The 26,047-nt window shown below is 43.3% G+C and overlaps 3 protein-coding genes across 11 annotated transcripts in view; 1 reads left to right on the top strand and 2 right to left on the bottom strand.

Moving 5' to 3' along the window:
* Positions 1 to 4,036, bottom strand: part of ppp1r9a (protein phosphatase 1, regulatory subunit 9A) — a 36,136-nt gene extending 32,100 nt beyond the window's left edge. For all 4 annotated transcript variants that reach the window (XM_058047742.2, XM_058047745.2, XM_058047744.2 and 1 more), the window contains exons 1-2: positions 3,558 to 4,036; positions 571 to 2,047 (exon numbers count right to left, since the gene is read on the bottom strand). In XM_058047742.2, the coding sequence (XP_057903725.2) occupies positions 571 to 1,902 (1,332 nt within the window). In that variant the 5' untranslated portion in view covers positions 1,903 to 2,047; positions 3,558 to 4,036. The remainder of the gene's footprint in view (positions 1 to 570; positions 2,048 to 3,557) is intronic.
* A 2,433-nt stretch (positions 4,037 to 6,469) lies between these two features.
* sgce (sarcoglycan, epsilon) lies at positions 6,470 to 16,381 on the top strand. Of its 6 annotated transcripts, XM_078791981.1 has the most exons (14): positions 6,470 to 6,488; positions 6,621 to 6,806; positions 8,346 to 8,441; positions 11,496 to 11,618; positions 11,843 to 12,000; positions 13,520 to 13,592; positions 14,042 to 14,240; positions 14,319 to 14,481; positions 14,547 to 14,761; positions 15,048 to 15,074; positions 15,305 to 15,493; positions 15,639 to 15,682; positions 15,870 to 15,907; positions 16,037 to 16,381. In XM_078791981.1, the coding sequence occupies exons 2-14, from the start codon at positions 6,770 to 6,772 to the stop codon at positions 16,085 to 16,087; spliced, it is 1,413 nt and encodes a 470-aa protein (XP_078648107.1). In that variant the 5' UTR covers positions 6,470 to 6,488; positions 6,621 to 6,769; the 3' UTR covers positions 16,088 to 16,381. The 6 variants fall into 6 exon arrangements, with proteins under 6 accessions (XP_078648107.1, XP_057903772.1, XP_057903774.1 ...); XM_058047789.2 differs by lacking the exon at positions 6,470 to 6,488 and having other exon boundaries at positions 6,524 to 6,806; XM_058047791.2 differs by lacking the exons at positions 6,470 to 6,488; positions 15,870 to 15,907 and having other exon boundaries at positions 6,526 to 6,806.
* On the bottom strand, positions 16,300 to 25,729 carry casd1 (CAS1 domain sialic acid O acetyltransferase 1). Its single transcript, XM_058047767.2, has 18 exons — positions 25,483 to 25,729; positions 23,685 to 23,781; positions 23,456 to 23,576; positions 22,860 to 22,904; positions 22,709 to 22,771; positions 22,596 to 22,640; positions 22,388 to 22,511; positions 20,607 to 20,821; positions 20,098 to 20,517; positions 19,943 to 20,032; positions 19,748 to 19,867; positions 19,524 to 19,680; positions 19,376 to 19,455; positions 19,200 to 19,301; positions 18,977 to 19,117; positions 18,340 to 18,417; positions 18,168 to 18,260; positions 16,300 to 17,665 (listed from the first exon to the last, which is right to left on the bottom strand). Exons 1-18 carry the CDS (start codon positions 25,703 to 25,705, stop codon positions 17,390 to 17,392), a joined length of 2,490 nt encoding a protein of 829 aa, XP_057903750.2. The 5' UTR covers positions 25,706 to 25,729; the 3' UTR covers positions 16,300 to 17,389.
* Positions 25,730 to 26,047: the final 318 nt, after the last annotated feature.

Raw genomic sequence — 26,047 nt, 5'->3', positions numbered from 1 at the left:
TTTCACTGAAATATGCTGTTTACTACCACAAACGTTAAGCTTGTTGATTCTAAAGGCTTGAGGATTACGAGTGGAAAATATTTCCCGTAATCTTCCAAATCCATTTTCGCAATTCCCAACCTACACTCGCCTCATTGTGTCCAAAATAAGCACAAAACTCCAAGTCAGATGATGCAACAACTACTGAGACGCACAATGTAACCTACTGTAGACTGATTGGAATCAATACCTGCAGATATGTGGAGATATGGCTGACTTGAAAGAGATTGGCAACACACCATCATGTGTGGAAAAAGTGTGTAGGTGAACAACCGGCACGACTAACACATGCGCAGATGCTCGTGAATGCTGGTCTGTTTCCCGGGGGGGGTCATAAAACACCCACAACCCAGAACTCCACAGATGATCATGATGATGTGTTTTATCTAGTATCGTGGAGAACCAAGGTCTAACAAGGACAAGGTTCATAAAGCGCGTAGTAATCATAGGAAGCTTTGCTTTCTCTGTTCTCTAATCTACTTGTGAAAAGACCTAAAAAGGGTTTAGGTGTTTGATTGGCGCCCAACTTACAGTAATAGGAGCAGTGCTGAAGCAGATCTTCCTCTTTGCAGGGATGTCCTCTTTGTTTTCCTCTGGAAGACCAGGAATCTGTGTCATATCAGAGCCCGGATCGTAGACAATATCTTCATCATCGCCATATAAGTCGTCCTCGGGGTCAGTGCAACTTTCCCCCCAACCCTGGTAACATGCGTCCCCGTCTGCGTTAAAAATCACTCGCTCATTCCCGGTGTATTCCTCATCAGGTTCCTCTGCTTCTTTGGGTGATTCCGTAGACTTGTCTTCTCTGGTAAGATCCTCTTGGTCAACTGGAGAACTTGGGGTGACCTCAGGGGTTGCATCCTGAAAATGTTTGTTGTTAATCACATCAGTAGTTGAGTCGTCAATGTCCTCCTCGATGTATTGTCTTGTTCCCGAGGCTTTCTCCTCCTCATCATCACACGAGCCATTAAACTGGCTTCCATTGGTGGTGGCACCAGCAAGTTGCCTCCTTACAGCTTTGTCTTCCATGTCTCGTAGGACCGGTTTTCGCTCTGCGGTCTCCACCCCGGGACTTGGACTCAGTAGGTCCTCCGCAGACAACGACGTAGGGAACTTACCCCCGATCCTATTACGGTACGTTCCACGTATTGGCGATTGTCGTGCGTCATCCTCACTCAGATCCCCTCCTTGGCGATGGAACCCGTCCGGTGAGTACAAGGCCCGTCTGCTGACCCCTCTGAAGGGCATACCCTGGTTCTGTTGGTCGGCATTTTCAAAAACAGCGCTAAGTTGGCTAACAGTCGGCGATGAAGCCTCGGTTCTGGAGCACAGTGAGTCCAGCGAGTCCGTACTGCCTCTGTTGGACCTCGCACCCCGCCAATCATCGAGGTGCTCATGGGAACCCCTTTTATCACGTCCGTAAGGATAGACTGGTGATTGGGACTGATCACGTGACTGCTGTTCAAACAACTTCCTGGTTTCAGAGAACTTTGCTCCGGCGCCCCCTACCCGTTCCGCTGATGAGGAATGCTGGAGTTTTATCACAGATCCATCAGCCTTGTTAATGAAGTTAGTGGGCTTGACCAGCTTTTGAGGTGAGGTCTCATCCTGCCCTCTTGTCTTGCCGCTGGCATTTTCCGAGCCCATCTGCATGAACATGTCTTTAATCCGACTGACATGTGTGCCATACTGGCGGCCCCTCGGTTGTTTCGCTCGTTCAAGGTCCTTCGGTTTGGAATTTCCATCGATTTGAGGCTGGTCGAAAGCCTTCTTGAGAGCCTGAAACTCGGCCCGGTAGGCATTGCGGTGAGGGGAGGCACTCCGGAGGCTGGTCCTCTCCGCCGTGGCCTCCGTCTTCAGCATGATGATGTCTTTGAATTCAGTGGGGGTGTCAGCATCGCCGTGGCCTCATTAGAACGCAGGAGTGAGCGGCCTCGTTTGACCTACTGCAGTGCTGCCAAATCGATTTTTTGGGGTCTTTTTCCAATTCTTTCAGGACTGCTCACACCTGCGGAGACAGAGACATTTTGTAAGGAGACATCATCTATGGAAGACATGCAACATAGACGTGTCATCAAGGGGGCACTATGTTCTGCACCGTTTTGACCAAAAGTAACGAAAATCCAGGTTTTAATAATAATTCTAGACTCGTCCCTCAGTTTAAAGCTAGCTATTATAGCTTGTTCAGTGATTGGCTGCTTTATACTCATGTAGCCCAATGTGAAGTGGGAATAATAGGTCACCGAATTTATACTTGAGTCTAGGGACGTCCGATATTGGCTTGCCTAAAATCAATATGCCGATTTCCAATACCGACATGACATATTTCCTGTGGTGGAATGAACACATATATGTTGTATACATCATTTATCAGTGTTCAAGATTGGGGAAAAAACAGATACCAATATCAACCAATATTGGTAATGGTAATGGTTTTATTTCATTTGAACATGCATCAGATTACAATTGAATGCATCACATAATCAGTTCACAGTTCCACATGTCCAAAAGGAGTAGGAAGAAGCAAAGCTTATTTAATCCTACCCCTCCATCTGGTACTTATACAATCAGTAACTGTTACATTTGTTCACTTCCTGCTTTCCATAATACAGGTTTTTGGGGTTTTTTTGACCATACAATGACATAATGGGTACCATAGCAACTGTCAATATAGTGGATATTGCATTTTTATGCTGATATCGGGTCGATAACTCGCTGTACCGATAATTACTGGACTTCCCTACTTGAAACATGTGTTTCATTACATAAACGCAAAAAAGCAACATGGTTGTAAAGAGCTTATCAGTTTAGTATGAAAAGTATGGCAGTCCTTAAGACACAAAACAAAAAACTATCACATCACTGGTTACTTAATCATGTTTTCATAGTATGTCAAGTCATTTAATACTGTAAAGGATGACTTCATTAATAATACCACCCACACACCAAATGAACTGAAAGTGTTAACATGTTCTGTACCACCAGGATGGAAGGCAACAGGAGTTAAAAAATTCCATACCTACATCCATTAATGTTTAATCCTGCTTGGCAATACATTCCAGGGGGAGGAGGCAGAGAGGGGCACACACACACACACACACACACACACACACAATACATACTCTGATCTGTGACGTGCAGCAGCATTGGCTGAAATCTAGTGTCCTGTTTTAATATTCATTGTTTACCATGCTGGATTGTGCACCCTGGAATGTTGTGTGTGTAAAAACGCATACTGTTCAAATGCAAATAAGAGTCCCAACCTGCATGGGGAATTGGACATTTGCATGGAGGAAAGTTGAGGGTTTTTAATAATATTGGACGAGACAAACAGGCGGTGCAATGCACATCAGCCACAGTGCATACAATATGACAGCTTCGGGTTCCATTTATGTGTCTGTTTACGGACCTAACTGACTGCGGGAGGATCTACCACAACACTGCACACGTAAAAAAAAATAAGTTTAACGCCTAACCACAATCCCACGCAGCAACAATAACAAAAGAGTCCCACTTACAGTCATGGCTTCGGCTCCGGTTGACGATTGATGCACATGAAGTGAAAGCACCTAGACGTGCACAAAGCAACACTCCAACGCTCTCGCTGCACAACCTTTACAAACGAACATTTCCAGCCCACGTTTTTTTTAAAAGAGTCCCAGTCCACTACGGAGCCCTTGTGAACACACTCGGAAGCGGCTACAGCGCCATTGCAGGCGGTGTGCGATGCTGCCGCTCTCACCGTGGGGGTACCGGCGCAGCTTGGACGCGCATCATCGCCGTAGCTCCTCGGCTGCGGATGTCCACAGGGCGGCAGCGTCCCAAATACTCCCACGGTACCGCAAAGTAGGCACCCGTATCCGCAATATAAGCTCTTTTTTCTTTAGTGTACCGCCCGGTGTCCGCAGGTGTTAGAACCCGGAGAGCTGGAATGGTTTGGTCCGATAAGCTGTTGGCCGCCTGCGCGGTGGGCTGCAGTCTGGCACAAATAGCAGCACGCAGCTTCTGCAACTTCACACGCTGCCTGCTGCACATCAGTGGGCTGTGGGTGGGGTAAGCAGGGTCAAGGACCACTCGGGAATATGTGGAAAATATGGCTTAGCGGGATGGATGAATTATGTGCAACTTGCTTAACGTGAATCTATAAATATATAGTACATTGTTACTGCAAAGGATAGAATTATAGCACTTCATTACTAATCAACTACAAAACTAATCATCTGGAGCAGTTAAAAATCAATATCTCATAACATATATGGCAAAAAACGGCCAATATTGGCAATATTGGCTATTTTATGAGGTCCCTTGTCACTTCCATGGTGATGGCTTTCCTTTTCTTTGCTTGGGAGACATAATGAAATCCAAAAAGTAAGCGATATTAGCTTTATTCTTGCATAGTGTGCCTGTGCAGGTACACACTGTAAATAGTATTATTAGTAGTAGTATTAGTAGTAGTATTAAATCTGTTTTTAATGTCTAACTTTTTGTACCTGACTGTTGTGTCCCGCTTTTACCCGTGTTTTAGCTGCGTATAAACAAATGAATGTTGTTTTTTATTTGTATCTTTTACTCTGTTTACTTGCTTTTATTCAACTCCATTTTTCTGTAAAGCGTCTTTGAGTATTTTTGAAAAGCGCTATACTATTAGTATTATTTGGCTTTATTAGATATTTCGTTGTTGTGCAAATTTGGAGCGCCCGGACCAGAGCAGGAGGGGATAGAAAAGAAGAAAAAAAGAAAACAGAGGGGGGAGTGCGGGGACAACAGGGGGACAAAAACAGACAAGAACAACAGCATAAACGCTGAATTCACGCATGTTCTTTGCAAAAATAAAATTTTTCATTAATGGGAGCACACTCCCGAGGATGATCTGGATTCTTTGTAAACAATATAATATTTAACAACAACACAACAATAAAATATAAAATTGATCCGATACTGATACTACACATGGTATTGATACTACATTGATAATGAATCACTCAACCACCCCCGGTTACCAGTGCTCGCCTCCCTGATAGCCAAGTTTGTTGTTTTGGCGTTATTAACTGTTATTATTTTTGCTGTTTTCTGCTGCATCCACAATGCTACAACTACCTAAAATGTGTTTTGTCTGGCTGTGCTGCACCGTGCATTGCTACATACAATTCAATACTGAACATGATTCCAGAAAAGCTTACAAATACACAAAAAAGAGTATTGGTAGTTCCAAATGTACTTTGGCAACACCACATGAGGAGCTTACAGTCTGTCCAAATCAGGGCTCTATTCGCAAGCTTCATATACGATATTCATACACATCTTAAAGGATGCATTGACCTATATAAGGAGCGTCGTGTCACACAGCCTCAACGCTGGTGATGTTGCTAAGCAACTTAAAAATAATCGCAAGGGTGAGAACAGAACGGCAACACTGCCAATGGATGTGAATCAGCAGGCAAGGGAAGCATGCAGTGTGGGTTTTTTTTTTTATTAGATTTTTTGTTTGTTGGATCGAAGTGTTCCCTTTAGTGGTCATTAACCAAGAGAGCATGGGGCTGAATAAAGGGCCCTGCAGCCCTGATTAGGAGCCAAGGGGCCAAAACATGACCATCTGTCTGATGGGACCATCTCTGCAGGGGGTCTGAACAGACTGTTCTGGCTAAGGTCTTAGCGGTTATACAGCTGAATGTAAGGGTTCTAGCCACTAAGGAGAAAACCTTTCACACAGATATTCTGCAAAATTACAGAAAATGTGGTGGGTTTCCCTTTCAAACATCTCTTACGTTTCGGATGCTACCTCAGAAATCAGAAAATTGGAAAGAGCTTTGTTATCTGCTGTTCCGTGTACTGGTCATACAGAACAACCACATAAATAAAGGGGCAATATGAAAGGAGTAAATGCTGTAATGTATATAAGCAAACTGTCAAAAATGACAGTATAATCTTGCATTATGTTATTTTCCTACTTGTATTAATTCATTCATTCATTTTCTACCGCTTTTCCTCACGAGGGTCGCGGGGGTGCTGGAGCCTATTCCAGCTGTCTTCGGGAATGAGGCGGGGTACACCCTGGACTGGTGGGCAGCCAATCACAGGGCACATATAGACAAACAACCATTCACACTCACATTCATACCTATGGACAATTTGGAGTCGGCAATTAACTTAGCATGTTTTTGGAATGTGGGAGGAAACCGGAGTACCAACTACTTGTATTGTATTTTTTAATCCCTTTTACATCATGTTTATTTTCTATTGCCACTGTTTGCCAAGTTCCCCAATGTGGGCTAAATAAAGTCTGTTATCTTAATAAAAAACGATTTAAATATGTTAGTAAGATCTAGCTAGCTAGCTATCTAGCTAACTTCCATATTTGGAAAGTCAGTCACGTGGCTCACTGGACCAAAGTGTCGTCTTTGAGGTCAATTGAGGAGAGAAAAAGCGTATTTTGTGCCCTAAAAGAAGGGGTAAAATATTTTTGAGATATTTTCTTTCTCTCCCTGATGATATTGAAGGCGTGGTGTAAATAGAACGTTCCATCCCAACCAGTATTTTACAACATTTTCCCCTTTTAGTGACGGCCGTCTTTTTCCATACAGATGTGTCAGCCAGCCAGTGAGAGCGAAGGAAGGAGGCGGAGGAAGGAATGCTGCAGGATGCTTTTTAACATCATGGTTGTCAAACCCAGTGGCGATTTGAGAAGAAACATCTAGCTTCATGTGAGACTCGGGACAAAGGACAAAGCACCATGTCGGCTGCAGTCGTCGCGGTGTGGCTGGCGACCGGTATGTAACGAAATGTTGACGTTCGATGCGGTCTCCATGACAGGAAGCCTGCTAGCGAGCTACCTAGCTAGTTAGCTCGCAGTGGAAGGGTCATGGAAAATGGCTAACGTTTCAAATGCAGCTTAACCGCTATTCGGGTGGAGTGCCTTCAACGCTAAACCTGTAATAACACTCTTTGGCTTGTTTCATTGCGTTGCTTCGTGACACGTTATTCATTGTAAACTACCATTAAAATAACAATTAATATGTGATGGCGCGTGCCTTGGTTTGAATGACAGGTTTATGGTAATTGGCTCGTGTGGGCAGCTGTGAAAAGATAATTGGAGCACCCATTTTGTTTGTTTCTAGCACGCTTGTCATTCATTCACAACATAAGGCTACTAAATATTACAAAATGGAGGCAAGTTAAGCTTTGAATGTTAATGTAAATAATTGTAAAATGTGCAAGTCCATACTAGAATGTTAGCAAACACAGTTTTCGGATTGACATTTGCATTAAAAGTTGCAATTAGTTGATAATATTACGTTAGATTCAGCTTCATAACCCTCTCTCTTTGATTGTTGTCCACTCTTGTTCAAAATGCATAATCTAGGTTTAAATATGCCTAAACACAGCCTAGAGGCTTAAAAAAAAGAACAGGGTAAAAATAATGCAATTTAGTAGTTCAAATATTAACAAAAATAACAGTTGTAACAAAGTTGTAAATAGGTTGAGGAAAAGGTTTTATTACAGGAATAAAGTCATAATATAATAATAAGAAAATTAACAAGAATGACATTGAAATATTAGTAAAATTATATTTTTTTAAACAGCAGAATTGGAGAATAAAGTCAAAATATTACACGAGAAAAATACATCTTAAACTTTGAGGAAAAATAACATTTTATTTGCATGCAGTGGAATTATTAAATAAATAAGTCTTTCTATTTTTACAAAATAGCTAGCTTTACAAAATATCAAAGTGGCCCTTGCATCCTTTCATTTTTCACTATGTGGCCCTCGCTTGTAAAATTTTGGACACCTGTGGGCTAGTGCATCCCACAGTAACTATGGTGTGTTCAAAGGCTGCTGAACAAAGTGCGAACAAACATGATCAGAAAAGTGTCAAGACATAAACGTTTTTTTAACCAAAAAAATGGCACCTCTTCCACCTTTTATTGTTGTTTTATGTGTATTGTTCAGCAAAGCTTACATTTAGTAAGCTTGTCATTCATTCATAACACCAGTTTTGCTGTATAACCTCATTTTATATCGGCAACAAGCTGTTTATGTCTCGCTAAACTTAAAATGGAGGCAAATTCAGGCCTGAATGTTATGCAAATCATTATAAAAGGTGCCCTAAATTGTAGCTGCTGCCATCATCATATAATCTGTCCTTGTCCTATAATCTGACGTTGCTACAATGAACTCAGATGCTATTATTCTTCATGGTCATATCACAACTATGTTAGGTTTAGGTGCAATTGAAGAAAGTATTGCAATAATTAATTTGCTCTGTCATTGACAAATGGCCACTCTTTCATCCACTGATCCTCTAGTCTACATTGTGCATGCCAGTAGCGTCATGCATGAGAGACATGTCCAAAAGGAGAGAACCGTGGGCTGGAGGCAGAGAACAGCCTTGTACAGAAATGGTGAGTGGGCATGTGCAGTGGTACACTTCATGTGTTGACCCGCTGTCCCTCCCTCCCCACTGCCCTCCTCCTTGCTGTCATAACACAATGTCACGCTCAGCTGGTTCCCCCCATTAATACTGGCATGAATGTTTTCAGTTGTTTACCGGCTCCAACTGATTAACTCAACTTGAAATGGTCATAGAGACACATGGGCCTAGTCTTCTGACTCCAAAACTAGCGAATGATAATAGTTGACTTAGATTTAGCTTACCTTCAGCTCTGCTCGTCTTCTGCCATCGCCATCAGTCTACTTTCACTTCCAGGTTGTGCTCTCAGTGGCGACTCAGCACCGGCACAAAGCCAAAGCGTTGATCTCAACAGTAGCGATCGTTGTTTTCCTCACGACCCGGCTGAGCACCAAAGCACCACATGCATTCCTCCTGACTGGAGCGACTTGCACACATGAAGCTGAAGGAACTAAAGGATGTTCTTGCCTTGACTGTGCGTCAGCTTGCTGGAGGCCTCTCTGCTACTTTAGGTACAATGGCATCACGCCTGAGACTTCAGCTTGCACAAGGTTAGTTATTTCCAAAATCCCCCCAAGGCCTGTTAGTCATTAATGGAAATCACTTTTAATAACGGTTAGTGTGATATTTTCTGAAATGTAAAGAGAATAAGTCTGTACATGACTAGCAGAAGACACTTGGCTGCACATTCCAGCCCTTTTTGTTGTCTTTCTATACATTAGAAAGCTCTGTTGGATCAGATGCCGCAGTCTACATTGGACAGTTACGCATTAACCGGGAATGGCTGATGTATTACATACAGTAAGAACCCTGCAGACCATCTTGGCAGAGAGTCAGGATGCCATGATTTGTCAGCAGAGCCTCACAGTGGCTCAGTCCATCATAGTCAACCACATTGATATCCTATTAGCTAGAGAAGGTAGCTAACAGCGAAACAGCGAACCTGCTTCCGTCTACCACTGAGAGAGCAGACCTGGCACCTGGAAAGATGATACGCTATTACGCTTTGCTGCTTTAGGTACACATTTTGGTTTCATTTAATCTTTCTGTCGTTGATAATAATAATAATAAAAACACGAGACAGAGCTCTGGGGACTGTTTTTCTGCCGGTGGTTATTTTTTTTCCTTCGCCGCTGCATAAAATTAACCAAAAATGGGGAAACAATACAGCAGAAGGCATCTAATGTAACTCTGTGTCCCTTGTTTATCAGGATTCCAGACCTGCATGTACATGTGAATTTACACAAAATAGAATTCAATATTAGTAATTGGTAATGGTAATGGTTTTATTTTATTTGAACATGCATCAGATTACAATTGAATGCATCACATAATCAGTTCCAAGTTCCACATGTTCTAAAGGAGTAGGAAGAAGCAAAGCTTATTAAATCCTACCCCTCCATCTGGTACTTTTACAATCAGTAACTGCTACATTTGTTCACTTCCTGCTTTCCTAATATAATTAAAGTTTTTTATTTATTTATTTTTATTTTATTTTTGTCACGTACCGAAGTACGAGGTGATTTGACCATACATAGTAAGTGTCAATATAGTGATATATATAGCACATCATGACTGGTTCAAGACTCTTCATCCTTGTATTTAGCAAACTGCTTGTATTGTATAGGTATATTTTCTGTAGTTATGGCATAGAAAACCAATTTATTTTCTTCTAAATACAGGTTTAAATATTTTTAGAGCCTTCTAGACATGAAATAATACTCATGCAGTCACCTTTAGAGTTTTATTACCCATTGTGATTGACATAAAAAAAAATACATTGTACATTATGTGTGGATGGGCTGTTCATGGAATAGCCGGTTCTTGAGCTTGAGTGCAAGCTGGAGGCCCTTTGTCTCTTTTGTGTGCTGACTGAAGGGGTGGGTAATAGAATAGAATGTGTAAGTGTGGGTTTGTCGAGGGCACCAACCATTGTGTGTGTTTTTGGTCTTGTAATGTTAGGGTGCTGTCGTAAAAAAAAAAAACACCAGCCACGACGTTGGGTATTATCTAATGCTGATTGATATGCTATCCTTTGTTTACATATCAAATGCAAACCAAAGTATTTCCAGAAAAATCTGGCCTGATTTCTCCAAGTAACACCATGGCAAGTGTCATGAAAAATTCCATTGATTATACCCAGCTGTGACTGAGCCCTCAGGGACATCAGACATATGGCCGGGTCAGCGTCTGTGTCAGATGTTGCCCCATTTAACATGCGCGTGCTCACGCTTTAGACTTCTCACAGCTCCTCAATGCACTTTAGCAAGACTACAGTTTAATAATCCAAATCTAGCAGTGACCCTTCATCATTGTTTTAACCTCTCTGACTTTGGTCGCTCTCAACAATGGTGATTTCTTCTTTCGTGGCCACGGATTAGAAGCTAAATCCTCTATTAATCTGTTCATGAGATTCTCCTTGGAATCTTCCTCAGTCCCCTTCTTATGTGATAGTGACAGTTGGGTTAGCAATGCCAGTTTGATGCTGATGAGAATACAAAACATGTACAGTATGTTTACAGACTTCCACTGTATGCGTGCCGAGCTGTGTGTCTGCAGGCACGTTTCCTGACCACACTTGCTTTTCTTTTCCCACTCCTCTTTTTTTTTCTCTTTCTCGTGCACTCAGTCTCCGATGGCGATTAAAGAAAGAGTGCCCACCCACAGCAGGACATAAAGGGGGAAATAGAAATGAAGGGATGATAAGTGGGTAGAAGAGTAGGGCTGGCTGACTTGAGAAAAAGGAACAAATAACCTCCAGCCTTTAATTGCGGACACGTGATTGATTGTGTTTCCTCCTTCTTATTCCAAAAATGCAATGGCCAGGAAAATTATGAAACCACTTCAATGCGTCTCTGCTTTACTTCTTCCTCCATGGCGCCTGCTCCAGGACTCCGGTCTGTGACCATCAGGACCCCTTGACTTAATGCCAGTGTTTTAAGGAATATTTATATATTCAAAGCCATACAAATAATAGCATAGACACTAATCATCAGTAGCGTACTAGCAACATGATAATAAGTAAAACATGCAAACTCTGTTTCAGTGCTCACCATCTTGTCGAGGTCCCACGCAGACCGCAACGTGTACCCATCAGCGGGAGTGTTGTTTGTCCACGTCTTGGAAAGAGAATACTTCAAAGGGGAATTTCCTCTCTACCCCAAATCAGGTAGAGTATTTCCAAATGTGGTGATTTAGTGTGTTGGAATACTTTACAGTTCATGCAGCTTGTTGAAAGTCATGCTCTATAAATGCTAAAGCGGCGTTCATAATATTCCACCCGAGGAAAAGTGCTTTGCTGGCAACACTTTCACATTCCGTCCCGTAGATCTAAATGAACATTAGATAGGTCAGAACATTGGAGTACATCTCATTAAGATACTGTGCCCGCAGGTGATGCCGCGAGCGACCCCATCACTTTCAGTACCAACCTGATGGGTTTCCCAGACCGGCCCGGCTGGCTGCGCTACATCCAGAGGAGTCCTCATAGTGATGGGGTGCTCTACGGCTCCCCCACCGCCGAGCATGTGGGCAAGCCCACAGTCATAGAGGTGTGTCATCCATTCTAAGTAGACACCATTTCTCAACTGATCAAGGTGTGTCATCCACTTGAAACAAATGAAAACTTTCCCTAGAATATAGTCACTTCACACTGTATATGCTATTATCTTATGTTGCTAACCGAAACAACAAAAGACACGAGACACATTAGCTTCACACAGAAGTTGCCTGTATAGACTAAGGGTGTGGAAAATATTAGATATTAATCGATGTGTGCAATGCAAGTGCATCGGTCATTCACTGGGTATGGCAATTGGCGGGTGAAATCTAGATTCATCTCGATGCATTTGTGGGTAATATCGATGAAAGCGCCATTTTATTAATGTTAAACCTTGCCCCATATGCTTTTTGACCAGAAAAGTGCATTAAAAGCAAGTTGAAAAATATGAAAAAAAACGACATACTAACCCCTTACGTTTTTTGTCAAAAATCACCGCCCTCAAACAATGGCATTTTATGCCATTTTTGGATGCTTCTGGGTCCCCTGTTGAGTGTGTGTGAGGTTTCCACTTTTATTTTGGACAGAAAAGTGCTTTAAAAGCAAGTTGAAAAAAATGAAAAAAAAACGACATACTAACCCCTTACGTTTTTTTCAAAAATCACCAAATTCAAAATCTGGCATTTTATGCCATTTTTGGATGCTTCTGGGTCCCCTGTTGAGTGTGTGTGAGGTTTCCACTTTTATTTTGGACAGAAAAGTGCTTTAAAAGCAAGTTGAAAAAAATGAAAAAAAAAACGACATACTAACCCCTTACGTTTTTTTCAAAAATCACCAAATTCAAAATCTGGCATTTTATGCCATCTTTGGATGCTTCTGGGTCCCCTGTTGAGTGTGTGTGAGGTTTCCACTTTTATTTTTGACAGAAAAGAACATTAAAAGCAAGTTGAAAAAATGAAAAAAACGACATACTAACCTCTTACGTTTTTTGTCAAAAATCACCGCCCTCAAACACTGGCATTAGAAGCACGTTGAAAAAAAAAAAACCCCAAAAAACTACATAGTAACCCCTCAAACATCGCCATTTCATGCATTTAAAAATACACATACACAGTGTGGGTTCTGCTGCACATCCACACTTGCACGCATTTGCTTGCTAACTGCTAGCACTCCACTTCCTGTGGATCCACTCTCATAGCCCCGCCTCCACGTACTGTGACAAAAGCTGACATGACAGGAGGGTTCCCTCTGTCCTTTCATTCCACTATGGAACCAATGCAGAGTGAAAGATATAGTGCTGGTTTAATGAGCTCAGCTAATTTGCTGTAATTAGCATGATACAATGTTCTGCTTTTTGGGCTTAATGCCATTACGTTGTTTGTGCTTTCTTTGTAAGCTACAGCAGAAATTCCTTTCCCAAAAGGCTTAGTGGTCCCAGCATGCTCCTCCTCCACGCAGCGTCCCGGCTGGGTGTAGAGAGGCCTACCCTGCTCAGGCCCGTCCAGAGAACCGCTGTTGTATAAGCTTCACTGATCTGAGCTTAAACCCTCAACCCTCTGTGTGTGTTGCAGATTACCGCCTATAACCGACGCACTTTCGAGACGGCACGGCACAACTTGGTCATAAACATCATGGCCACCGAGGGTAAGCAGCGCCAACGTGGGAGCTTAACACACACACACACTCAAACATGCCTGATTAAACACTGGGCGTAAAATCACTTGTGGAATGGTGTCATTTTATATGAAACATATTCATCATTAATACATATAAGACATTACTAAGATTAATGTTTTATATGTATTATTGATGACAATGTTTGATTGTATTTAATAATGAAAATAAGAGATAATGGCACGTCACGATTAATGATATCATCTTGTAGTGGAAAGATGGCGGTTTCAGGGAACCAGCTGTTCCTTGTAATGCCTGGACCAGCACCTCACATGTGTGCATGTATGTGCTACTGTACATGGAACTGTACTACCATGCTCCATCTGGCCCAGCAGGATGTGGCGAGATCTCCTGGTCAGAGCTTTCTGGATTAACATTTGCCCTCGTCCTCTCTCTCGCCTTTTCATCTCCACCGCCAGAGTTCCCGCTGCCCTACCAGGCTGAGTTTTACATCAAAAACATGAACGTTGAGGAGATGCTGGCCAGTGAGGTGCTGGGGGACTTCCTAGGTGCCGTGAAGAACGTATGGCAACCCGAGCGCCTGAACGCCATCAACATCACATCAGCGTTAGACCGCGGCGGGCGTGTGCCACTGCCCATTAATAACCTGAAGGAAGGGTGAGCGTTTAGGACTGTAAGAAATCTTACCTCTGATGCAGACCACATGAAAGCGTCATGTGACTTACTTGTGCACAGCGTGTACGTGATGGTTGGTGCCGACGTTCCCTTTTCGTCGTGCCTACGCGAGGTGGAGAGCCCTCACAACCAGCTCCGCTGCAGCCAGGAGATGGAACCCGTCATCAGCTGTGACAAGAAGTTCCGAGCTCAGTTTCACATCGACTGGTGTAAAATCTCCCTGGTGAGGAAGCAGCACGTGTTAGCCTCGTGTTAGCACGCAGTTAACATGCAATTTGTCTCGTGTAGGTCGACATCAACAAAGTGGTCCCAGTGTACGTTACACGCGTCGAACCGGGCCCTGGAATCCTACCTGAATTCGGGGAGTACAACCCCCCGTCTGAGTCCCTGAAGAGCCGGGACTACTTCACAGATTTCATCGTGACGCTGGCTGTCCCCGCCGCGGTGGCGGTTGCGCTCCTCTTCATCCTCGGCTACACTATGTGCTGCCGAAGGGAGGGGGTGTAAGTGTGTCTCTTTGTATTTTGGTATGCAATCCAGGTAGGGTGGGGGTGGTGGGGGGGGAGCTAGGGAGTTAGCGCCAATTGGGACCGGGAACTGCAGCTTTTCATGACCATTCACTTGTGTAGCGTTGCCATAGCGATGGCTGTTCATCAACCCCAATGTCATCATTTCACCTTTTACAGGCTTGGGAGAGGCGTGTCCACCCCATCATGTCTGTGTGTGTGTGTGTGTGTGTGTTACTACTGCTATTAGTATTTAATTCACCCATTTTTGTTTTGTTTCTAGGCAAAAAAGAAACATGCAAACATCAGCGTAAGTCTTTCACCTCTCCTGTGTCTTATTTACTTTTTGTCCTCCATTTTGCTTTTTTCATCAGCATCTTGTTCATTCTGTGTGTTAGCATCCATTCATCTAGTGGGCTGCCCCTAAATCTAGTTTCAATAGTAAACAATTAAAAAGAATATTAAAAAGCTTCTGTGATGTAAGACATGGCTGAACAACATGAATGTAACGTGTGTGTGTCTACCGTCTACCATCTCCAGGATCCAGCTGGTCCACCACAGCTCCATCCAAAAGTCCACCAAAGAGATGCGCAGCATGTCTAAGAACCGGGAAATCTCATGGCCGCTCTCCACGCTACCTGTCTTCAATCCCGTCAGCGGAGAGGTAGTCCCGCCCATCCACCCGGACAACTACGAGACCACCAGCATGCCACTCATGCAGACGCAGACGTGAGTACAGCTTCTAATCATTTTTTTTTTCCTCAAGAGGTTTAAGGTGTCCCATGATGTGGCCTAATGAGTTGGAGCAGACAAATATGTGGAACATGTTTTTCACATGTGGATTAAGGCTCTTGCATGTGCATTTCTACTTCAGGAACCTGCAAAATCAGATTACTATACCACAACAGCAGCCATCAGGTGTGTGTTACCTGCATGACATATGTGCATGCGTTGCTTGCATGTAGGAATAATCCTGGACTCAGTCTTATTCTACTTTTAATTCCAGCTATGTAATCACAAAGCTACTAATTTTGATGCGAGTGCGCCCTCTTGTGGTGTGCATGGTGCATTAACACGCTCCTCTTTCTTTTCACTGCTAACAAAGGAGATAACTATGTCATGTCTACATTTAGAAGGTTGGAGGTAGGGCTGGAAGTCCATTTATTTGGACTACTTGGTCTATATATATATATATATATATATTTTTTTTAAACTGTTGATGATTCGCATGCAAGGACTTGCAGTAACTCCTTGTATTTTCCTTGTTTTTAGGTAAATGGTATTCCTGAGGAGAGAAAGGTGGCGGAAGCACTGAATTTGTAACTGAAAAAATGCCATGTTTGTCCACGTACGTAACTAACGTTTGTGCCAATCAGCATGCCTCCAAAGTGTCTTAAAGGGAACATTTCAATATTGTAGTTTGTTTGCAAAAAGTCACGTATATTTATACTTTCTTTGCACAAGGAAAAGGGATTTTTCCACTAAACGCACACTATTAATTCACTCATTTTGTCCCAATATTCAGTAAACAAACAACAATAGAATGCAAAAGTGCACATTTTATCAAGTTATTACCAACATTATGAACAGCAGAATAAAGGCATTTATAAATATGGATACATTTCACATTTTTTTAAGACATCACAAAAAAAAGGTTACTCGTGTAACATTTCAAAGAGTATAAATAGTTGTTGCTTTTACACTACCAAAACCAACAATTAAGGCCAGAGACCAAAAGTAGCGCTGTACTGCAATGAGAAAGTAAACAAGTGAAACGCTGACATGACTGGAAGTGATCCATGTAATAATGTATTATTACAAATATAAAAAAGCATCAGTCTTTTCATTGTCTTAATAAAAGTTGGATTGAGTGCAGAAAATTAGCTGCACGTCCAACTCATTTTTTACATTAAATAAAAGTGCTAAATCCTGCCTTTACCTTTAAATCGGAGAGGATAACAAAAAGAATATTTGCGTGGTAGTCGGGCCAGTCAGTGCATGTTGGTACATGTTGGTACATGAGGCTACGTTGTAGAGTGAAGCGCTGCTTGTTAACCTTTTTTGGAGTCGTGTTCTATGAGGCAGACCGAGCACTAAAACACAGCTGGAGCACTGCAATACTTTTCTTCACTTGACAAAAAGTACAAAATAAAAGAAAAAAAGTATAAAATATAAGCTTCATTTTAAATAATTAAATACTGTACATATCACATAGAATTTCAGAGCTACAGCAGAATGACCACAGTACCAGATTACTCCAACATTATTAGCAAAAATATGTCAAAGGGGGCGTGTGTGTGGGGGGGTTTGTTCTCGGTCTGTGTGTTGCATATTTTCCTGTTTAAAGTCAAATACTCACACAGTCTCGGTGGAAGCAGAATGCAGCACGTGTTGAGAAGCGGACGGAGTTTGTAGTTAGGAGATCCTTCCCTGCAGGGACGTCCAGTCCGGAGCTGAAACAATCTCTTCTACATGGAAGTTGTCGTTCAGTGTGTGACTATCACAGCAGTCAGAAAAGTCAGCGTTGTCTCACAACACATTTTCAGCAGCCTTTCAAAAAAGGTGGCCCCTCCGCCGCCCCCCGCCCCCCTCGTACCGTCTCAAGAGTGAGTCAGCGGGTTTCAGTCACACCCTGTGGTCAAACTTGGTCCAGCTGTCTCTGGTCGTCAGCTGTACCAGCAGAGCCAGGACCCCCATGGCACCCACCCTCTTGAGTAGAGCGGCGGTGTCCTTGGGGATGATCACCTGGGCCAGGTCGTTGGTGATGAGGGAGATCTCGTGAGCGACGCACACAAAGATGAACGAGCTGACCATGATGTTCAGAGATGGGTTTCCGGGGATCAGGATCAGGATCCCCTTGGTGTCTGCCGCCAGCCAGATGTGGTACTGGCAGATGAACAGCTGCAAGGACACATTTGGCCGCCAGGTGGCAGCAAAACAGAAGTTAAGTGCTGTTTTTATGGCATGTGTTTGTGTACACTGCAAATATGAAATAATGTGCCAATAATTATATAGAGGAAAAGTTCATCTTAACAAGTATGCTACTACAATATTTGTACATAGAATCCAAGGTATTGCAGCAAGGCAGGACAACAGTTTCATCATCACAGCCTAGCTAATTAATATTTTATTTTATAATCTATTATTAAATAGAGATGACAAATGGTGGTGGTTTAGTGTTTCTAAGCATTCATAGTTGTAAGGTCCATAATATGAGTTATCACTTATTAATATTTTATGTTATTGTTGGACCTATGCAAATGTAATGAAACTGGAGCTAAAATTAGCATTTTATAATCCCAATTTTCTATGTTTTACTCACATATCTGCTATTTTTAATGGCACATTTAGTGTAGTCCCGTTTCATTGAGTTCTACATTGGAGCCATTCGGGTTTGTCTTACCTCCAGAGAGATCTTCCCAAACCAGGCAAAGAAGGAGCTGTAGATGGAGCGGGCGTAGCCGGGAATGTTCCTAATTAGAATGAAGGCTAAGATCTGAGGATGACACAGCAAACACCTCCCTTAGGTCCTGGCGTGAAGGTTTGAAACGGGATCCATGAAGGAGCATGCGTACCTGCACCACAGAGATGTACGGATGCATCTCGTTGCACTCGCTTTTGCTGTTGCAGTTGCTCGCCCACACGGAATATGTCTGGAATGAACGCAGAAGAAAGCCTTTAATCTTTTGCTCACAATAATATGGTTTGGGGTTTTTTTATTTTATGATTTTGTAACCGAGATGAAGACATTGAGGAAGATTATTCCTGATCAAGCCAGTTGACTTTAGTAATTAGAATAATTGAAGGATTAGGTACACCAGCGCCTCACAGCTCTGCCTTTGCAACCAAAATTATTAACTTAATACTATAACTTATTATCGACACAACAAATTGTAACAAATGTAGGCCTGAATTATTACAGTGGAACCTCTTTATGTCAACACCCCTTGGATTGCCTGATGTAAACATAAGTGGTTGTCAACACAACCAATTTCTTGCACGTTTACTTGTGACATTGGCCAAAGGGTTTTTGTTTTTCCTCCATTTTTACCTGAATTCTTCTGTTTTATGATAATCCCTATGCTGGTCAGCCATTGGTTTGTATGTCTTGACTACAGTGACAATAAAGCTTTCAGAGCATCCACCATAAACGATAAAACAGAGGTAAAAAAGCTACAAGTTCCAAGTTGAAACATTATAGAGTTGTCTTACGATGAAGGTGATGACAGAGAGGAAGAGGAGCAGGTTGGAGATCCTCGCTGAGAAGAGCGTCTCTCCTTTGCCCTCGGACAGCACCTGGCGCTTCTGTAGAACCAGGTAGATGAAGGCGAACAACATGCCGTGTATCACCGCCTGCAACACAACACATCCAAAGCGGTCGGCTCCCAAAGGAAAAATGGCATCCATCTGATGCCAGTGATGGGATGCCACTTACAAATCTGTCCAGCTTCCATCGGAACCACCACTCACTGATGCTTCCGTTCAGCTCAAACAGCTTGGAAATGGGCCAGGCTGAGAAGATACTGTCAAAGAAACCCTAGGAAGCACAAGGACCAGATGATGACACGAACAGGTGATGGCCTGGTTTGACAGCAGGTATTTAAGGCTGACCTGCGAGTACGCAAAGATGCAGATGAACACCAGGAGGCCCAGAAGCTTGGCCAGGACACAAAGATGCCACATGCTGCTAGCTGCACAAAATACAAAAGATAAGCTCAAATCCAAACACATTTCAACGTCTTTGAGCTCAGGCACGTACCGTTGGCCCTCTTCTGGAGGATCTGAGGCCACATGGCCAGCGTGCCGTAGATGATGACAAACCAGAAGGTGACCAGTGGAACAAAGTAGTAGAACTGGTACGGCCTGTCCATCACCACACACAACACCAACACCAGGAAGTTGAGACGAAAAAGAACCTGGAGGAAGAGAATAGACAATAATTGACCGTGCTGATGGCTTTGTCCTGTGCAGATAAAGTCTCACCTGGCACACTCGATACAGTCCAAAGTCTCCCTTCAGCCAAAAAAAGGAAAAGTGTCCGTATCCGGTCTGGAAAAGGTATGCGGCCACCAACACCCGCACGTGCATGTACACTGGAATGAACTAAAAGACAGTCATTGACTTTGTATTAAAGCCCGTCCCTAAGACGTGTGTAGTGATGATATTAGAAGGACTCACAGCGCTGGCTCCTGATATGTGATAGATGAGGATGACCAGCTGCATCCAGCCTTTCCACTCATCCGTTTGCTCTCGATTTAATAATTTGGTCTGCGGGGAAAGGAAAGAACTTCAGTAAAGTCTCCATGGAGGCACAACTAAAGTTATCTCAGGACCTCTTTGCTGTTCTCACTGTAGAACACCCCCAGGACAAATATATAGATGAGCGGAATGAAGAACGTGGAGTGTGTGTAGAACTTCTGCTCCTTCATGAACACATCAGCCCGGTCACAGAGGTAAAAGTACGCCATGATGACTCCCATCTTGCACAGGGTCTGCAACGTGGCTTTCAGACCCAGCGGGGCAGCTGCCGTGGCTGGCTTTTTCTCTTCCAGACTCTCCACGTCTGGCGGAACGGGCCGGTGGTGGCGGTTGTTGCAGAGGAGGTGAAGGGTCAGCAGGACGAGGGCGGAACCCACGAAGAAGCACGCGGATAGTTTCTGGAGGAAGTTGGGCGGCGGTAACGTCTGGCAGCAGGAGCCGTCGATGGGCCTCAGGCGCTTGTTGCACACGGCGTTCATCAGGACCATGGCTCCCTGACACGACACAGCAGTTATTATGACAGACATTATGATATTATTATGATATTATTCAACGGCGTGAACTTGACTTGAATCCAACGAACCACATTCCTGCTGCTTTCTGGGACGTGCAGTCCGTCGTCTGACTGGCTGATCATCTCCAACGCCGCCAGGCGGGACGCAGAGAGCAGCTTGACTCCGGACCCGTTGGAACCCTTGCTGCTGCGGAGGGCGTGCACGGCCGCCTCATTGTACTGGTCCAACTGCTGGTTGGTGATCATCTTCCTGTCGCTGCGCAACACTTCCTCATTGACTGGGTCTAAAAGGTAAAGGTAATTAGGTCACTTAGGAGGAACTGTCGGGTTTCATTGGCTGTTTTTGGAAATGACACAACCACATAGAACTTACACCACCTTACATCTCTATTGCCTAAATTCTAACAAAGATGCATGCATGCACCAAGATCAGACAATAATGATGTTAATAGCTTGAGACGAGAGATGATCTAGGTCTCATAATCCAATGAGGTTGATATGGTCTATCATACATACAGGACATGGAATCAAACTAGCCAACTCTGCTCTGCAAAAGAACCTGTTTGGAATGATCTGGCTCACTCCAGATGTATCAGGTTCCAAGCTGAAGACATACAAAGACAATGTATCTCATGCCGTGTGTGCCCACAAGTGGAGAGCCACCAATTTTAGTATGTGAAGATTCCACAAAGACCGCCCAGTGCCATATATGGCCTGATTCTAACCTCCATCGGAATTTGGACCTGCATCCAAAAGGCGGAAGCAGAACTTGGTAACATCCGAGAGCTTGTCAATAGTTGAATGGACCCCAGTAACTAAGAAGGAAATACTGAAGGCGTTGGAATATACGGTGACTTTTAAGTGACCCTACAGGTTTTCAAAAGACTGGCTTAGCACAAGCCTACCTACAAATGAAAGTGGAGGAGCCACACAGGAAATTCCTCATTATGAAACACTCCTGAAGGACTGTGTAAGCAGCATCTCAGCAGCACGACAGAAACTGATGGCTCAAGTGGTAACGTCCACCTGGAGAACCTCAAATGACTTGCTTGGCTAATATGGCCTGTACATTTGAGTTTTAAATACCTTCAAAAACTCAATCTCAGACTGTGGACACATCATTGACAAGCACGGTGTGCATATAGCAACAGAGAAAATAGAAACAGTGTCACAGCTGACGTTATATAATTAATTATTAATTTCTCCCAAATTGAGCCAATCTGAACCCAATAAATGCACTGATGCAGGCCGATGCAAAGTGGGTGTGGTCTGAGGTATGTGAGAAAGCACTTAAGGAGACTGTGTCAGATGAGCTGCTCACCCATTTTGCCCGGCTAAAACCCATCAGACTGGCCTGTGACGCTAGTATTTATGGCACCTGTTGTGTTTTCTCACATACCGTGAAAGACAGCTCTGAAAAGGACAATCGCATGTCCGTCAAGATCACTGATAAGCAGAGGACGCAACTATGCACAGGTGGACTGTGAAATGCCATCAGCCTTGGAAGGGAGATTAAAAAGTTCCATCACTACTTTTATGCACAGATTGGGTACATTGGGTATTATTAACATGTAGTGAACGACACTGTTTGTGAGCGCGCACCATTTGGTTTAGATTTACTTTGCCAAGCAAACGTCTCAGTAATTGTTGACTATCGGGATGAAGACTCTGCTGCACAACATAATTGTGATGATTGCAAAGACAAATGAGCCTGAAAAACACAAAGTCAACTCTGTGGTTAAATGGCATGCGCTATGACTGTGGCAATCACATGGGAGATTCATCACTGAGGTGAAAGGGAAACGCCAGCAGCCGTATTTTTCTTTGACTTTTGTGAATTAGAAGCAGACCTTGCAGGACCCAATAGATCTCCCCATGCTTGGCCAGTCTCTCCAGGTGAATGCCGATGGCTGTCATGTTGTCTTTGTACTGCTGCAGCGTCTCACCGCAGCCTCCATGCAACTTGATAGACCACTGTGGTAAATAATGAAATAGCGAGAATGAAGGATGCTTTCAGTTTAAAAATGTGCCATTGGACTTCTTTTTTTAAGGGCGTACCGTTGCAGCACCGAGGATGACAACATCTGGCTTTGCTGAACCTTCCTGCAAAAACAATGCATAAGTTGCGGAAACATTTTCAGAATATTAAAATCAACAATATCCATACATACCCGTGTCCATGATATCACGCGCTCCTTCATTGAATTATTTGCCTCAGGATACCACAGGAAGTCCTTGAAACACAAAGAAAGGCGGATGTTTTTCCTCTGCTGTCAGATGATGGCCACGGCTTATATAAAAACACATCTACAAATAGCTCACCACGTAAAGAGAGGAGCTCTTTTCTTCAAAAGAAATCTCTGCATGCTTCAGTCGGTCGGACATGGGGACACAAAAGGACAAACAGAGCGTGACTCTCCAGCTTGAACTCAAACCGGAAAGCTTTTATTGTGGGTAGCAATTGACTAATACTAAGTATGTTGCTACGTGTTTATGTTTGACTGGAATTCTTTGAATGGCATTTCAGGAATGGGCATCATAGTTGATTGACGGATCATGAAGAACTGAGCTGACTGATTTTCCAAGGCACACAGAATATTGTGTTCCCAGCTATATTGACATTGTATATACCCCCAAAAAAGGGGGTAGACTCATCTGAAACAAATGTGGGCGTATATATTTAGCCAAAATGTCTAAACAACGATGCCACGACTTAACCAACACATGATTTTTTTTTAATACAAATATAACACCATAAACAGGTTTAACCTCCTTCACACAACACAGTGAGATGCCTTTTCACTTCCTGGTTTGTATTTCAATGGAAGAGATACAGGCCGAGTTCTTATAAAATGATTGGTTTTGTTTTTTTGGCTTAAAACTGCCCGTTGCTATACAATACATAATACCACACATACCTTATTACCCTCTTCTCTTTGACCAGGGTCAATAACTTTGATGAAGGAATAAAACAACTGCCTTATTCGGGAATCTCCTAGAAAGGCCACTCGCTTTTCTGAAAGGCATGTTTTAGCTTCACTGTGAAACAAAGAAAGAGAGTCATACACTACAAATGCACAAGCAGGGCCCATTGTCTACTTAGTTTCACATGCACTTACAATATCCCCCACAGTTGGTGCTACTCACATGCTTCTGTATTTGTGCATCATGCAGCCATAAGGCTGCCAAACGTTCTCCCCCAAGTAACGTCCGCTGGACAGCAGCCATTCACATGAATCTCCGCCTGGGGGTGGGGGGCAGAACACAGAGAAGCTACTGGTAAGACCGGGCTCTAAACAATGCTCTGCATTCTCAAATAATTTCCATCAGCTTGAATGAAGCTTCCCCTATCTGTACCCACTCGGCGCTATCAGTAACACTGGGCTCCGCTATGGAGAAGGGCACAAAATAAAGCAAGCCTTCGGAGACAGACGTTTATTTGTGTGTGCCAAATGAGAAGAGTCATCTGCAATTGAATCAATCAATAGGAAGGGAGACTATGGAAGGTTTGGCAGAGTGCAGAGAGACATGGCCATTTAGTGTCATCACAAGATGCAGCAGCTGCTCTCCGCGTGTAAACAAAGCTCCCTTCCCACGAACACAATCCCATGTGCTGTATATACATTCAATCACCAGCCACTTTATTAGGCACACCTGTTTGGCTTGTCCATGAACAATGGCTTTATTCAAACCAAACAGTCACGTTCAACTGAAACTACAGCTGCAACGATTAATCCATGATCCAATTAATCGACAACTATTTTTGATAATCATAATAGTTTTCAGTTAAATATGCAAATATCCTCTGATGCTGTCAGTTTTCTTAATTAGTTATATTGATTAATCAGGAAAAAAAATTAATCGACCCATTAATTGGTTGCAGCCCTAACCAACACCATACCAAAATACAACCACAGTCTGCACACACAAAAAAGCTCCCTCTTCCTGTCCCGGCTCATCCAATCACAACACAGGTCACATTTAGGACCTCTGACTACTCAAAAAGATTTTCCAATACGTAAACACAAATGTGCCAAATTAACACACGCACAAGTTAAGTATGTTTGCTGTCCGTGACTTTTAGCGATTTGACACAGTTTAGCTGCCAGCACTCGCTACCATTGAATTGTCCATCATAAATAAACCCACAATGACTGTATGTGCATGCACTACCCACATGTATGTGTATAGTCTAGCCGACATGCATGAACAGTGTCAGTGACTGGGCTCCACATGATAGCGGAGGAGGACAAGATGTTGCTCCAACAGACCAACAGGTGATCGACTTTCTGCAGTCGAAGAGTTGTGGGTGTGGATGCAAACAGCCTGCAATGTCTGGCAGGAATAACAAGCAACACCTGTCGTTGTCATAAATTTCGACAACAGAAAAAACAAGGTAGCATTGGAAGCATATGATTCTCTGATACCTTTCCCACCCCTTTTCACGCAGGAAGTGAACACAATTTCAAAATGCAAAATGTTGCAAAGCCATGCTTCTCCATTTACTCTGGTTAGGACTTTTGTCGGGGTTTTAAGCAATAAAATCCCCTACCGCCAAGCTGTTCAAGTAAATGACAGTGTACAAAATTTATGTGGATAACGGAAATAAAACCGTTTTCGCTGGACTTCATTCACCATTCAGTTCTTTTGCAGAAGTGAAGCGGTCAAGCATGCTGTCAGGAGCATGTAAACACCGTTAAGTGAACGTTAGCGCTGGCTCGACTGTGTTAGCCAAGACCGCAAATACCAGTCAGCTTTGTCGCCTAAAGCTATCTAACTTCATACTTGAAAGCCACACCTCCACCTTACAGGTAACGTGACCGTAACGGGACTGCACCCAAGGTGGGTGAAAAGGTAGACATAAACAACCAGCTTACTAGCTTTAGCATTAGCATGTGTCAAGCCTTCGCTCTATAGAACTTTAAAGGAAAGGGCGACCACTCACCTCCAAAATACCGCGAAACCGCGTGGAATATGACGAGTAAAATAACAAGCGCCAGCGATATCAACTTGGCGTTTTTAATGGTAAAATGTTGGTTTATTTCTCGCTTGCCCAGGCTATAGGCAAGACCCGCCATCTTTGCTCCTCCATGACAACAAGCAGCTGTGAGCTCCACCGACGCGTCAGACGCCACGACCCCCCTCCCTTCTTCCGTCGTCAGACCCATCCTAGGCTGCAACAGAGTAGTTCTCCTTCTTCTTCTACGGCTGTTCTTTATTGGGGCGGTTGGCAAGCAGCCTTTGGTGTGCACTACCGCCACCTTCTGAACAGGAGGTTCATATGTCCAGAAAATGCTAACTGCTGGTCCTTCTTGCTTGATCGACTCTTATTTGAATGGTGTACCTACCTTTCGATTCTCTTTCTGCCACTTCTTTAAAAGCCTCTCAATTACCTTAATGTCTAAATGACAACAATTCTCCAAAGACGAGTGGTCTTTGTATCATGAAGATACCTCATCAAACCATCATCGTTACCAGTCCAACAAAGACAAAAAAGAACAACATTTGAA

This window comes from Doryrhamphus excisus, linkage group LG7 (genome assembly GCF_037039965.1).
Source record: "Doryrhamphus excisus strain RoL-2023G ecotype Guam linkage group LG7, RoL_Dexc_Guam_v1.1, whole genome shotgun sequence".
Classification (NCBI taxonomy): Eukaryota; Metazoa; Chordata; class Actinopteri; order Syngnathiformes; family Syngnathidae; genus Doryrhamphus; species Doryrhamphus excisus.
The sequence above is the reverse complement of the archived record's forward strand: the minus strand, read 5'-3'. Positions and strand labels throughout refer to the sequence as shown.

Coding starts and splice junctions, on each gene's coding strand:
- sgce (XM_078791981.1), top strand. CDS start 6,770: ATGTCGGCTGCAGTCGTCGCGGTGTGGCTGGCGACCG. Junction 14,482..14,546: donor ACTGGTGTAAAATCTCCCTG/GTGAGGAAGCAG, acceptor TGTCTCGTGTAG/GTCGACATCAACAAAGTGGT. Junction 14,762..15,047: donor TGCTGCCGAAGGGAGGGGGT/GTAAGTGTGTCT, acceptor TTTTGTTTCTAG/GCAAAAAAGAAACATGCAAA.
- casd1 (XM_058047767.2), bottom strand. CDS start 25,705: ATGGGTCTGACGACGGAAGAAGGGAGGGGGGTCGTGGCGTCTGACGCG. Junction 22,512..22,595: donor TCATCCTCGGTGCTGCAACG/GTACGCCCTTAA, acceptor TATTTACCACAG/TGGTCTATCAAGTTGCATGG. Junction 18,418..18,976: donor TCTCTGTCATCACCTTCATC/GTAAGACAACTC, acceptor CGTTCATTCCAG/ACATATTCCGTGTGGGCGAG.